Genomic DNA, 13,656 nt, shown 5'->3' on the forward strand with positions numbered 1-13,656 from the left:
TTCCCTCTGTGTGGTCGGAGGGCACTGGGGAATCCACACCCCCACCGTTGGGCTTTGCCAGCCCCCCAGCCAACCCCTACCCGTCCCGGCCTTGCCCGCTGATGTGAGGAGCCACAGTGTGAGAACCCCACCCCTGCCCGGTGCCAGGGCCCGGTTGAGGCCCTGGGGTCAGGGTGGGGTGGCTTGGGTCCCGCCGGCCGGGGCCCACTTCTGCCCCGGAGCTGTGGCAACGTGGGCTCCGTCCTCAGCCTCTTGCCGGGCCACCGGGTCCGTGCTCCGGTCAGTGCTGCCCACTGGGGCCGCCCGCCGGACCATTCCCTGCTTTCTCTCCTCTCTCCCGGGCCTGTGAGGTCATCCTCCTCCTCCTCCTCCCCATCCTCTTTGTCGTCGTCCCTGGCAACTTGTCTCCCAGCCACCGCCTTTTTCATCCCTCCTCCTCCCGCCTCCTCCCTCCTTCCCAGCTCCTTCTCCCTCCTTCCCAGCTCCTTCTCCCCTTTTTCCAGCTCTTCCCCCTCCGCTTCCTCTTTCCTCCCGCTGCCAACTCCCACTATCCCTGGTCTTCCTCTCCTCCTCCTTCTCCCGTCTCTCCTTCTGCCCTTCTCCTCCTCCCTCTCTGCCCCTCCTTGTCCAGGTAAACTGGGCAGTTTCTAGCCTGTGAGCCCACTGTTGGGTAGGGGCCGTCTCTATATGTTGCCAACTTGGACTTCCCAAGCGCTCTGCACACAGCAAGCGCTCAATAAATACGATTGATTGATTGATTGATTGACAGTTGTGGCCCCGGGGTCAGTGTTTTGTTTTGTTCTCTGTCTCCCCCTTCTAGACTGTGAGCCCACTGTTGGGTAGGGACCGTCTCTATATGTTGCCAACCTTCACTCCCCAAGCGCTTAGTCCAGTGCTCTGCACACAGTAAGCGCTCAATAAATACGACTGAATGAATGAATGAATGAATGAATGCAGAGAATCGTGGGCATTTAGGATCCCGGGACCACCCCGGGTGACAAGCCCCAGGGGGGGTCCAGGGGTTGAGATTTGGGGTGTGACGATTCTTCTAGACTGTGAGCCCACTGTCGGGTAGGGACTGTCTCTCTATGTTGCCAACTTGGACTTCCCAAGCGCTTAGTACAGTGCTGTGCACACAGTAAGCGCTCAATAAATACGATTGATTGATTGGTTACTGACTGTTGAGCTCCCCCTGGGGTGCTGGCTTTGAATGCCTAGGTCCCCTGTCTCAGCAGGTTTCGGCCTGAGCTGATGATGATGGTGATGATGGCATTTATTAAGTGCTTACTATGTGCAAAGCACTGGGGGTATATATATATATATATATACATATATATACATACATTTGTATATAGGTATATACGGGGTATATATATATATAAGTATATACAGGTGTACATGTATATGCCTATATATATATAGGTATATACAGGTATATATATACCTGTATATATGTATATGTGTTTGTATGTATTTATTACTCTATTTATTTCATTTCCACCTATTTATTCTATTTATTTTATTTTGTTAATACGTTTTGTTTTGTTCTCTGTCTCCCCCTCCTAGACTGTGAGCCCACCGTTGGGTAGGGCCCATTTCTAGATGTTGCCAACCTGGACTCCCCAAGCGCTTAGTCCAGTGCTCTGCACACATCAAGCGCTCAGTTAATCCGATTGAATGAATGAATGAATAACAATAATAATAATTCATCCACCCATCTGTCCACCCTCCCTGCCACCAGTTATTATTATGTGCAAAGCCCCATTCTAAGCACTGGGGAGGATACGAGGCGATCAGGTTGTCCCCCGGGGTGGGGCTCACAGTCTTAATCCCCGTTTTCCAGATGAGGCCCAGAGAAGTGAAGCGCTCCACCCTTATTATTCCGAGAAGTTAAGCGCTTAGTACAGTGCTCTGCACACAGTCAGCGCTCAATAAATGCAATTGATGATGATGATGAAGTGAAGTGACTTATCCAAAGTCACGCAGCCGACAATCGGCGGAGCCGGGATTTGAACCCACGACCTCCGACTCCAAAGCCCGAGCTCTTTCCCTCCGAGCCACGCTGCTTCTGAGCCGTCTTTGGGGTCGGCTCCGACCCTGCAGCCTTGAGGGGGAACGGGCCCCGGCGCGCGCCGGGGTCCACCGTCCGCCCCGGGCTCTGCGGGGGTGCCTGGGGGGCCCGTCCGGGAGGGTGGGCGCCCACCCACCCCAGGCCGGTCACCCGGCGGGGGTCCCCAACCGGGCCGGTGCCCACGTGACCCCCCCACGCCCCTCCGTCTTCGACAGGAGCAGAGCCCCAGCAGCCAGACGTCCATGGCCACGATGCAGGAGCCGCAGGAGACAGTGGAGGAGACGGTGACCGTGGAGGAGGACCCCGGGACGCCCACCTCGCACGTGTCCATCGTCACGTCGGAGGATGGGACCACGCGGAGGACGGAGACCAAGGTCCGGGGGCGGGCCCGGGGAGGGGAGGGGCGGCGGGGGTGGAGGTGATCCGGGCTGGGTCACCGTGGGGGCATGATGATGATGCTGATGGCAATCAATCAATCAGTCGTATTTATTGAGCGCTTACTGTGTGCAGAGCACTGGACTAAGCGCTTGGGAAGTCCAAGTTGGCAACATATAGAGACAGTCCCTACCCAACAGTGGGCTAACATCATCATCATCATCATCATCAATTGTATTTATTGAGCGCTTACTGTGTGCAGAGCACTGGACTAAGCGCTTGGGAAGTCCAAGTTGGCAACATATAGAGACAGTCCCTACCCAACAGTGGGCTAACATCATCATCATCATCATCAATCGTATTTATTGAGCGCTTACTATGTGCAGAGCACTGCACTAAGCACTTGGGAAGTACAAATTGGCAACACATAGAGACAGTCCCTACCCAACAGTGGGCTCACAGTCTAAAAGGGGGAGACAGAGAAGAAAACCAAACATACTAACAAAATAAAATAAATAGAATAGATATGTACAAGTATAAATAGAGTAATAAATATGGTAGTTGTTAAGCGCTTACTGTGTGCAAAGCACTGTTCTAAACGCCGGGGAGGTTGATCAGGTTGTCTCACGGGGGGGCCTCACGGTTTCAATCCCCATTTTCCAGATGAGGTAACCGAGGCGCAGAGAAGTTGTGACTTGCCCAAAGTCACACAGCTGACATTCATTCATTCATTCATTCATTCATTCACATTGAGCACTTACTGTGTGCAGAGCACTGGACTAAGCGCTTGGGAAGTACAAGTTGGCAACATGTAAAGACAGTCCCTATCCAACAGTGGGCTCACAGTCTCGAAGGCTGACAGTTGGCGGAGCCGGGATTTGAACCCATGACCTCTGACTCCAAAGCCCGGACTCTTTGCGCTGAGCCACGCTGCTTCTCTAGGGCCACGCAGCGTCACGGGGAAATAGAAGGGAGGTTTTGGATGGTCTGTTCTGGGTCAGTGGGGGAGAGTCCGGGCCGTGGGATGGTCTGTGCTGGTCAGTAAGAATAATAATAATAATAATAATAACAACAATTATAATAATAATAATAATAGTCGCGTTAAGCACTTACTATGTGCTAAACACTGGGGGGAATACAAGGTGATCAGGTTGTCCCACAGGGGTTCACAGTCTTAATCCCCGTTTTACAGATGAGGTAGCTGAGGCCCAGAGAAATGAAGTGACTTGCGCAGAGTCACACAGCTGACAGTTGGCAGAGTCGGGATTTGAACCCATGACCTCTGATTCCAAAGCCCGGGCTCTTTCCACTGAGCCATGCGGCTTCTCTAGGGCCACGCAGGGTCACTGGGAAATAGAAGGGGTGTTTGGATGGTCTGTTCTGGGTCAGTGGGGGAGAGTCCGGGCCGTGGGATGGTCCGTGCTGGTCAGTAATAATAATAATAATAATAATAATAATAATAATAATAATGGCATTTGTTAAGCGCTTACTATGTGCAAAGCACTGTTCTAAGTGCTGGGGGGAATACAAGGTGATTAGGTTGTCCCACGGGGGGCTCACAGTCTTAATCCCCATTTTACAGATGAGGTAGCTGAGGCCCAGAGAAATAAAGTGACTTGCCCAGAGTCACACAGCTGACAAGTGGCGGAGCGGGGATTTGAACCCATGACCTCTGACTCCAAAGCCCGGGCTCTTTCCACTGAGCCACGCTGCTTCTCTGTAGGGGAGAGGTCGTAGCTTGGGGAGGTCCGTTCAAGGTCACCGGGGAGAAGCCGGGGGTGGGATGGTCTGTGCTGGATCACGGGGAAGAGTCGGGGTTGCGGGATGGTCCATCCTTGGCCGCGAGGGTGGGCGTCCCGTTCCTCCCGGCGTCCCCGCCTCGAGCAAGCCGTACCTCAGTTTCCCCTGCTTCAAATGGGGATTTTTTGGTTTGTTCTAATATGTTTTGTTTTGCCGTCTGTCTCCCCCTTCTTGACGGTGAGCCCGCCGTTGGGTAGGGACCGTCTCTAGATGTTGCCAACGTGTATTCCCAAGCGCTCAGTCCAGTGCTCCGCACCCAGCAAGCGCTCAGTAAATACGATCGAACGACAGGGTGGTCGGGGGTGGCCCGAGGTGGTGCGGCCGCCCCGGGTCCGCTGACCCTCGGCCTCGCCCCGGCAGGTGACCAAGATGGTGAAGACGGTGACCACGCGGACGGTGCGGCAGGTGCCCGTGGGCCCGGACGGGCTGGCCCTGCTGGACGGCTGCCCCTCGCTGGGCGGCTGCGCGGACTCCACGGACCGGCGCTTCCCGAAGACCGGCGAGCGCTACCTCCCCGCCGCCGCCGCCGCCTCCTCCTCCTCCTCCTCCTCCACGCTGGGCCGCGCCTTCCGCCCCGGCTACGGGGACGCCGGCTACGGGGAGCCCCCCGGCGAGCCGCCCGACGCCTACGGCAGCCTCTCCCGCGGCCTCCGCTTCCGGCCCCGCTACGCCGCCTACGGCGCCGGCCCCCGGGCCGAGGACGGCGGCTTCCCTCCGCCCGGCCGGCGGGAGCCCGGGGGGCCGCAGCCCCAGGCCCCGGACCCCGCGGGCCCGAGCCGGTCGCAGCCGGAGCGCTTCCAGCCCGAGCCCTACGGCCTGGAGGATGACAACCGCAGCCTGGCGGGCGCCGAGGACGAGGCCTACGATCTGGACGCCGACTACTCCACGGTCGGACGCGGGCCGCCCGCCGACCGGGCCCGGGCACACAGGGCCAGGTAACGGGCGCTCCGGCGGGGCAGGGCGGGCGCGCGGAGGGAGACGACGTGGGCTCCGGTGGGGCGGGCATCCGGGACGGATAATGGGTGCGGGCCCGGGAAAGGACTGGATCGACGGCCCGGTGTACCCTCTCGCCCACGCCCGGTCTCTCCGTCCCATCCGTCTCTTCCCGACTTCTCCGTTGACATTGAGCCTTGACCTTGCCCGTCTCTCGGAGTCCAGCACAGGGCGGGACCCACGTCGGCCCTGGGGGACGAGAGGCGGAGGTTCCGGCCAATGGTGGCCCACTTGTCAGGGACACGTACTGGGCGCCTATTCTGCCCAGAACACTATACTGAGCGGGTACCGTGTGCAGAGTGCTCCGCTGGGCGCTCGTTAATAATAATAATAATAATGATGGTATTTGTTAAGCGCTTACTATGTGCACTGTTCTAAGCGCTGACGGGGATACAAGGTGATCGGGTCGTCCCACATGGGGCTCACAGTCTTAATCCCCACTTTACAGATGAGGGCTCAGAGAAGTAATAATAATAATAATAATAATAATGATGGTATTTGTTAAGCGCTTACTATGTGCAAAGCACTGTTCTAAGCGCTGGGGAGGTTATAAGGTGATCAGGTTGTCCCACGGGGGGGCTCACAGTTTTAATCCCCATTTTACAGATGAGGTAACTGAGGCACAGAGAAGTGAAGTAACCTGCCCAAAGTCACACAGCTGACAGTTGGCGGAGCCGGGATTTGAACCCATGACTTCTGACTCCAAAGCCCGGGCTCTTTCCACTGAGCCACACTGCTATTACTCCTCTTCCTCCTCCTCCTACTACTACCAATAATGATATCCTTGTGTCCCTTCTTTCCTCTTGGGCCTAGTCAAGACTGAGCAAGTGAGACTGAGAAGTGACTTGCCCAAGGGCACACAGCAGACGTGGGGCGGAGCCGGGGTTCGAACCCGTGACCTCCGACTCCAAAGCCCGGGCTCTTTCCACCGAGCCAAGCTGCTCATTGTGTGCAGAGCGCTGGAGTGGCTGCCTACTGGGTCCAAAGCTCCGTAACAGTAATAATAATGATCAATCAATCAATCATATTGTGCGCTTACTGTGTGCAGAGCACTGGACTAAGCGCTTGGGAAGACCAAGTTGGCAACATATAGAGACGGTCCCTGCCCAACAGCGGGCTCACAGTCTAGAATGATGGCGTTTAGTAAGCGCTTAGTATGTGCAAAGCTGTACTGGACACCTCCCGAGGCAGAGGGCTGTAGTGGGTGGACACTGTACCGAGTGTCTCGCTCAGCGTGGAACGTTGTCGTGGACATCAGCCGTGTGCAGGGTGCCGCACTGGGTGCCCGCTGTGTGCTTTTAGACTGTAAGCCCACTGTTGGGTAGGGACTGCCTCTATATGTTGCCAATTTGTACTTCCCAAGCGCTTAGTCCAGTGCTGTGCACACGGTAAGCGCTCAATAAATACGATTGATTGATTGATAGTGCTGAGTGCCGCAGTGGGCGCTTTCTGGGTGCGAAGCCCCGTCCTGTCGCCCGTGCCCGCCCTTCAGGGACGCGCCCCGCCTCCGCTCCGTCCCGGGTCCCGCGGCGGCGCGTGAGTCCACGCCTCTAATTCGGTCGATTCGGTCGCCTTGAGGCGGGCGGGGGCCGCGTCTCTCCTGCCGTTGCGCCGTCCTCCCCCGAGCGCCCAGCACAGCGTCTGCGCGGCGTAAGCGGCCCCCGCCCCGCCGTCTCCCCGCAGGGCGGACCCGTCGGAGGGGCAGCCGGCGGCGCCCCTGGCCCAGCCGGAGCGGGGCAGCCTGGCCAGCGTGGACCGGCTGGGCGAGCGGTCCCCGTCCCTGGACAGCGCCCGCAAGGACGCCCGCTGGCGCGACCCCGAGCTGCCCGAGGTGATCGCCATGCTGCGCCACCCGCTAGACCCGGTCAAGGCCAACGCGGCGGCCTACCTGCAGCACCTGTGCTACGAGAGCGAGCCCACCAAGCGGGACGTGCGGCGGCTGCAGGGGGTCCCGGCCCTGGTGGGCCTGCTGGGCCACCCCCGGGCCGAGGTCCACCGGCGGGCCTGCGGGGCCCTCCGCAACCTCAGCTTCGGCCGCGACGGCGGCAACAAGGCCGCCATCCGGGCCTGCCGCGGCGTCCCCGCCCTGGTCCACCTCCTGCGGCGCACCGCCGACCTCGAGGTGCGCGAGCTCGTCACCGGTGAGTGCCGCCCGCCCCGCCGCTCACCGGGGTTCGGGGAGCTGCTACCGCGTGCGCATCATCGATCGTATTTATTGAGCGCTACTGCGTGCAGAGCACTGTACTAAGCGCTTGGGAAGTACAAGTTGGCAACATATAGAGCCCCCTCCTTCCTCTCCGTCCCCCCCATCTTACCTCCTTCCCTTCCCCACAGCACCTGTATATATGGATATACGTTTGTACGTATCTATTCTATTTATTTTATTTTGTTAACACGTTGGGTTTTGTTGTCCGTCTCCCCCTTCTAGACTGCGAGCCCGCTGTCGGGCAGGGACCGTCTCTAGATGTTGCCAACTTGGACTTCCCAAGCGCTCTGCACACAGTAAGCGCTCAATAAATACGATTGATTGAGTTGCTAGGCAGGCTGGGGGCACCTACAACTCTCCCGTCTCCCCTTTCCGTTCCTCCTCTCCCCCGGCCCGTCCCAGGCCCCATCGCCCACCTCCTCCGGATCAATCCGTCAAACGTTCGTTCCGATAATAATAACGATGATGGCGTTGGTTAAGCGCTTACTACGTGCGCTGTTCTGAGCGCCGGGGAGGATACGAGGTGACCGGGTGGGGCTCACGGTCTTAATCCCCGTTTTACAGATGAGGGAACTGAGGCCCAGAGAATAATAATAGTAATAATAACGGCATTTATGAAGCGCTTACTATGTGCGCTGTTCTAAGTGCAGGGGAGGATACGAGGTGACCAGGTTGTCCCACGTGGGGCTCACGGTCTTAATCCCCGTTTTACAGATGAGGGAACTGAGGCCCAGAGAATAATAAGAGTAATAATAATGGCATTTATTAAGCGCTTACTATGTGCGCTGTTCTAAGCGCTGGGGAGGATACGAGGTGACCAGGTTGTCCCACGTGGGGCTCACGGTCTTAATCCCCGTTTTACAGATGAGGGAACTGAGGCCCAGAGAATAATAAGAGTAATAATAATGGCATTTATTAAGCGCTTACTATGTGCGCTGTTCTAAGCGCTGGGGAGGATACGAGGTGACCAGGTTGTCCCACGTGGGGCTCACGGTCTTAATCCCCGTTTTACAGATGAGGGAACTGAGGCCCAGAGAATAATAATGGTAATAATAATGGCATTTATCAAGCACTTACTAAGTGCAAAGCACTGTTCTAAGCACTGGGGAGATTCCAAAGTGACCAGGTTTTCCCACATGGGGCTCACAGTCTTAATCCCCGTTTTACAGATGAGGGAACTGAGGCCTAGAGAATAATAATAGTAATAATAATGGCATTTATTAAGCGCTTACTATGTGCACTGTTCTAAGCGCTGGGGAGGTTACAAGGTGACCAGGTTGTCCCACATGGGGCTCACGGTCCTAATCCCCATTTTCCAGATGAGGGAACTGAGGCACAGAGAAGTGAAGTGACTTGTCCAAGGTCACACAGCTGACAGTCGGCGGAGCCGGGATTTGGACCCCGGACCTCTGGTTCCCAAGCCCGGGCTCTTTTCACTGAGCCACACTGCTCCGATGGAACATTTACTTGGCGCAGAGCACTGTACTGAGCGCTTGGGCGAGTCCGCGAGGGCAGCGTTGGGAGACGCCAGGAGCTTAAAGCTTAGGGACGTGGACATAAAATACATGACGGGAATGTATGCAGGGCTGAGGGAGGGGTGAAGGAAGGGAGCAAATCCAAGTGCGGAGGGAGATGCCGAAGGGAGCGGGGGGAGAGGAAATGAGGGATCGGTCAAGGAAGGCCTCTTGGAGGAGACGTGCTTTCGGTAAGGTTCGGAAGGCGGAGGGAGCCATCGGCCGGCCGCAGCCAAGAGGGATCATCATCATCATCAATCATATTTATTGAGCGCTTACTGTGTGCAGAGCACTGTACTAAGCGCTTGGGAAGTACAAATTGGCAACATATAGAGACAGTCCCTACCCAACAGTGGGCTCACAGTCTAGAAGGGGGAGACAGAGAACAAAACCAAACGTACTAACAAAATAAAATAAATAGAATAGATATGTACAAGTAAAATAAATAAATAGAGTAATAAATATATACAAACATATATACATATATCCAGGTGCTGTGGGGAAGGGAAGGAGGTAAGATGGGGGGGATGGAGAGGGGGACGAGGGGGAGAGGAAGGAAGGGGCTCAGTCTGGGAAGGCCTCCTAGTCTGGGAAGGGATGGCGGCGAGAGGTCGGTGACGAGGTAGATGAGAGTAAGTTGGGCCTCAGAGCATCGTGTGGCGGGGTAGAGCCCAGGCCCGGGAATCTGAAGGTCGTGGGTTCTAATCCTGCCCCCGCCACTCATCTGCGGGGTGACGTGGGTCAAGTCACTTCGATAAATACGATCAAATGAATGAATGAGTGGATGGATTCATTCAGTCAGTCAGTCGTATTTATTGAGCGCTTACTGTGTGCAGAGCACGGGACTAAGCGCTCGGGAAGTCCAAGTTGGCAACATCTAGAGACGGTCCCTACCTGACAGCGGGCTCACAGTCGAGAAGGGGGAGACAGAGAACAAAATCAATCAGTCAATCAATCAATCGTATTTATTGAGCGCTTACTGTGTGCAGAGCACTGTACTAAGCGCTTGGGAAGTCCAAGTTGGCAACATATAGAGACAGTCCCTACCCAACAGTGGGCTCACAGTCTAAAAGGGGGAGACAGAGAACAAAACCAAACATACTAACAAAATAAAATAAATAGAATATATTAATGCATGAATCCCCCCGCCTTACCTCCTTCCCCTCCCCACAGCCCCTGTGTATATGCTTGTAAAGATTTATTACTCTATTTATTTTACTTGCACATATTTACTATTCTATTTATTTCATTTTGTTAATACGTTTTGTTTTGTCGTCTGTGAGCCCGCTGTCAGGTAGGGACCGTCTCTATATGTTGCCAACTTGGACTTCCCAAGCGCTTAGTCCAGTGCTCTGCACACAGTAAGCGCTCAATAAATACGATTAAACAAATGAGTGAATTCGGAAACGGACCGGCCGACGTTCCGATGAGGGCAGGGTGGCTCCCGGGATGGTATATTGGTTTATTTATATTTCGAATGATCCTTGTTAAACGCTTTCTACGTTCCAGGCACCGTACTAAGCCCTGGCGTAGATACGAGATAATCAGGTTTTTTTTGGTTTTGTTTCGTTTTTTTAATGGGATTTGTCAAGCGCGTACTCTGTGTCTGACACCGTACCGAGCACGGGGTAGGTAGAAGCTAATAGGGACGGACACGGTCCACATCCTACATGGGGCTCACAGTCTTAATCCCCGTTTGACAGGCGAGGGAACTGAGGCCCGGAGAAGGGAAGTGACTCACCCAAGGTCCCGCAGAGGACGAGTGGGGGAGCCGGATTTAGAACCCAGGTCCTTTGGCCTCCCGGGACCGGGCGCTCTCTCCGTTAGGCTCCGCTGCCCATGGAGGAGGCCGGGAGATGGTGGTGCCCAAGGGGAGGGGGTCTCGGGGGCCCACAGGGATGAGTCCGAGCCGCCGGCCGACCCCCTCCCGCCGCCCCCACCGCAGGCACGCTGTGGAACCTGTCGTCCTACGAGCCCCTCAAGATGGAGATCATCACCCACGGCCTGCAGACCCTCACCGACGAGGTCATCGTCCCCGACTCGGGCTGGGAGAGCGAGCCCAACGAGGACTCCAAGCCGCGGGAAGCCCGGTGGACCACCCTCTTCAAGAACACGTCCGGCTGCCTGAGGTGCCGCTCCCCCAGCCCCGGGGCTTCGTCGCGTGTCGGGGCGGCCGAAAGACCCCTCCTCGAGTGGCGCTTAGAAGGACCCCGTTGGGCCGTGCGGGAGGAGAGATCGGCGGGGCGGGGGAAGGCGTGATCGGAAGACGGGGGACGCTCGGGGGGCGGCGCCGTGGCCCCCCGATCGGGAGACCCACCGAGAAGCCGATCCAGTCACCCATGCCCGCGCCAGAGGGATAGGGCCGGGCAAGGCCAGACCGGGCACGGGAGCCGACGGACACCGAGGCCGGCGGCTTCCTCGGCCGCGCGGCGTCTGGGAGGGGAAGGGAGATGAGGAGTTGGGGGTCTGCGGGACCCTCCCACGGTCCGGGGTGGGAAACGGGAGTGCCGCCGGTGGGAAAGACGGGGCAGCCCCCGGGGAGCGGAGAGAGAAGGCAAATCCCGCTCTTGGCCGGGTCTCTGGGAGACGGAGCCAGTGGACATGGAGAAGGAAGAGGAAGGGAAGGTGGAGGAAGAGCATGGCAGTTGTCACAGTGGGGGTCTCTGGTATCTGGGTGGGCAGGAGAGGCCAGGCAGGAGCCCCCCGTCATCATCATCATCATCAATCGTATTTATTGAGCGCTTACTATGTGCAGAGCACTGCACTAAGCGCTTGGGAAGTACAAATTGGCAACATATAGAGAGAGTCCCTACCCAACAGTGGGCTCACAGTCTAAAAGGGGGAGACAGAGAACAAGACCAAACATACTAACAAAATAAAATAGAATAGATATGTACAAATAAAATCGTCCTCCACCACAGCCCCACAAGAGCACGGATCCTCCTGGGCGGGCCGACGGGGAAGTTGAGGGTGTGAATGGGGAGAGGCCTTGGCCCAGAGAGGCCACCAATCAATCAATCAATCGTATTTATTGAGCGCTTACTGTGTGCAGAGCACTGGACTAAGCGCTTGGGAAGTACAAGTCGGCAACACGTAGAGACAGTCCCTACCCAACAGCGGGCTCACAGTCTAGGAGGGGGAGACAGACAACAAAACCAAACATACTAACAAAATAAAATAAATAGAATAGATATGTACAAGTAAGATAATAGAGTAATAAATATGTACAAACATATCTACATATATTCAGGTGCTGTGAGGAAGGGAAGGAGGTAAGATGAGGGGATGGAGAGGGGGACGAGGGGGAAAGGAAGGAAGGGGCTCAGTGTGGGAAGGCCTCCTGGAGGAGGTGAGCTCTCAGCAGGGCCTTGAAGGGAGGAAGAGAGCGAGCTTGGCGGATGGGCAGAGGGATTGGGGGCATTCCAGGCCCGGGGGATGCCAAACAGCCCTGGGTCTGATGGGGGTTTGTGGGGGCTCCCAGCTAGGCGACAGCCCCGGCAACATCTTCCAGGCCTAGCAGCCCCTCATCCCGGGATTCATAGGAGACGCCCCGAGGTCATCGGGCTTAATTCTTTCTTTCGCCTCCCATTTGCGTGTGCCACGGGGCAGGAACGTGAGCTCGGACGGGGCCGAGGCCCGCCGGAAGCTGCGGGAGTGCACCGGTCTGGTGGACGCCCTGCTCCACGCCCTGCTGTCCGCCGTGGGCAAGAAGGACACGGATAACAAGGTGAGCGGCCCCGCCGCCGGCAGACCCACGTTCTCGCTAGCCCGGGGGTGACCGGAGACCGAGCGGCCACCGGAGTCGGGGCCGGGGCCGGCCTGAGCCCGCCAGGCCCCCAGGCGCGGACCACCGTTCTCGCCGAGCGGGGCCTACGGCGGAGGGCGAGGTTTGGGGTGGGGAGCGTCGGAAGCCCCCAGACGCCTTCTCCGAACCCGGGGACCGGCCCGCCGTGAGGAGCGGGCGGGCGCGGGGGGCTCCTGACCGAAAAGATGCATCTCTTGGCTGGGGGGCGACGGGAGAAGGGGCGAGGGCCGGGGGTCCGGGCCGGACTCCTAGTGGGGCCCGCATACTCCTTCTCCCGCCGTCTCGCCCTCCGTCTCCGTCTCTCCCCCGCCCGCCGCCGCAGTCGGTGGAGAACTCGGTTTGCATCATGCGGAACCTCTCGTATCACGTGCACAAAGAAGTCCCGGGGGCGGAGAGGTACCGGGAGCCCGAGGCCCGGCGCGCGGCCGCTGCCCAGAGGAAGAAGAAGGAAGACGTCAGCTGCTTCGGGGGCAAAAAAGCCAAAGGTGAGGGGCGGGGGAAGAGCTCCGGGTGCCGGTAATTAGGGGTAGTAATAATAACAGTGACGAGAACTGGGGTATCCGTTAAGCCCTTACTTATTAGGCGCCGAGCGCTGTCGTGAGCACCGGGGCAGATACAAGATCATCGGGTTGGACGCGGTCCCTGCCCCACGTGGGGCTCGCATCCTGAGCAGGAGGAGGACGGGAATTGAACCCCCATTTCGCAGCTGGGAAGTGAAGAGACTCATTCATTCATTCAGTCGTCTTTATCGAGCGCTTACCGTGTGCAGAGCACTGGACTAAGCGCTCGGGAAGTCCAAGTTGGCAACATATAGAGACGGTCCCCTACCCGACAGCGGGCTCTCGGTCTAGAAGACTCGCCCCCGGTCACAGAGCAGCGGGGTGGCAGAGCC

The 13,656-nt window shown here is 57.3% G+C and overlaps 1 protein-coding gene across 7 annotated transcripts in view; it reads left to right on the forward strand.

Moving 5' to 3' along the window:
- Positions 1-13,656, forward strand: part of ARVCF (ARVCF delta catenin family member) — a 90,119-nt gene that overhangs the window by 49,781 nt on the left and 26,682 nt on the right. For all 7 annotated transcript variants that reach the window (XM_038742961.1, XM_038742960.1, XM_038742958.1 and 4 more), the window contains 6 exons: positions 2,287-2,445; positions 4,607-5,181; positions 6,923-7,380; positions 10,905-11,088; positions 12,569-12,686; positions 13,087-13,249. In XM_038742961.1, the coding sequence (XP_038598889.1) occupies positions 2,314-2,445; positions 4,607-5,181; positions 6,923-7,380; positions 10,905-11,088; positions 12,569-12,686; positions 13,087-13,249 (1,630 nt within the window). In that variant the 5' untranslated portion in view covers positions 2,287-2,313. The remainder of the gene's footprint in view (positions 1-2,286; positions 2,446-4,606; positions 5,182-6,922; positions 7,381-10,904; positions 11,089-12,568; positions 12,687-13,086; positions 13,250-13,656) is intronic.

Source organism: Tachyglossus aculeatus, unplaced genomic scaffold (assembly GCF_015852505.1).
Source record: "Tachyglossus aculeatus isolate mTacAcu1 unplaced genomic scaffold, mTacAcu1.pri scaffold_207_arrow_ctg1, whole genome shotgun sequence".
Lineage (NCBI taxonomy): Eukaryota > Metazoa > Chordata > Mammalia > Monotremata > Tachyglossidae > Tachyglossus > Tachyglossus aculeatus.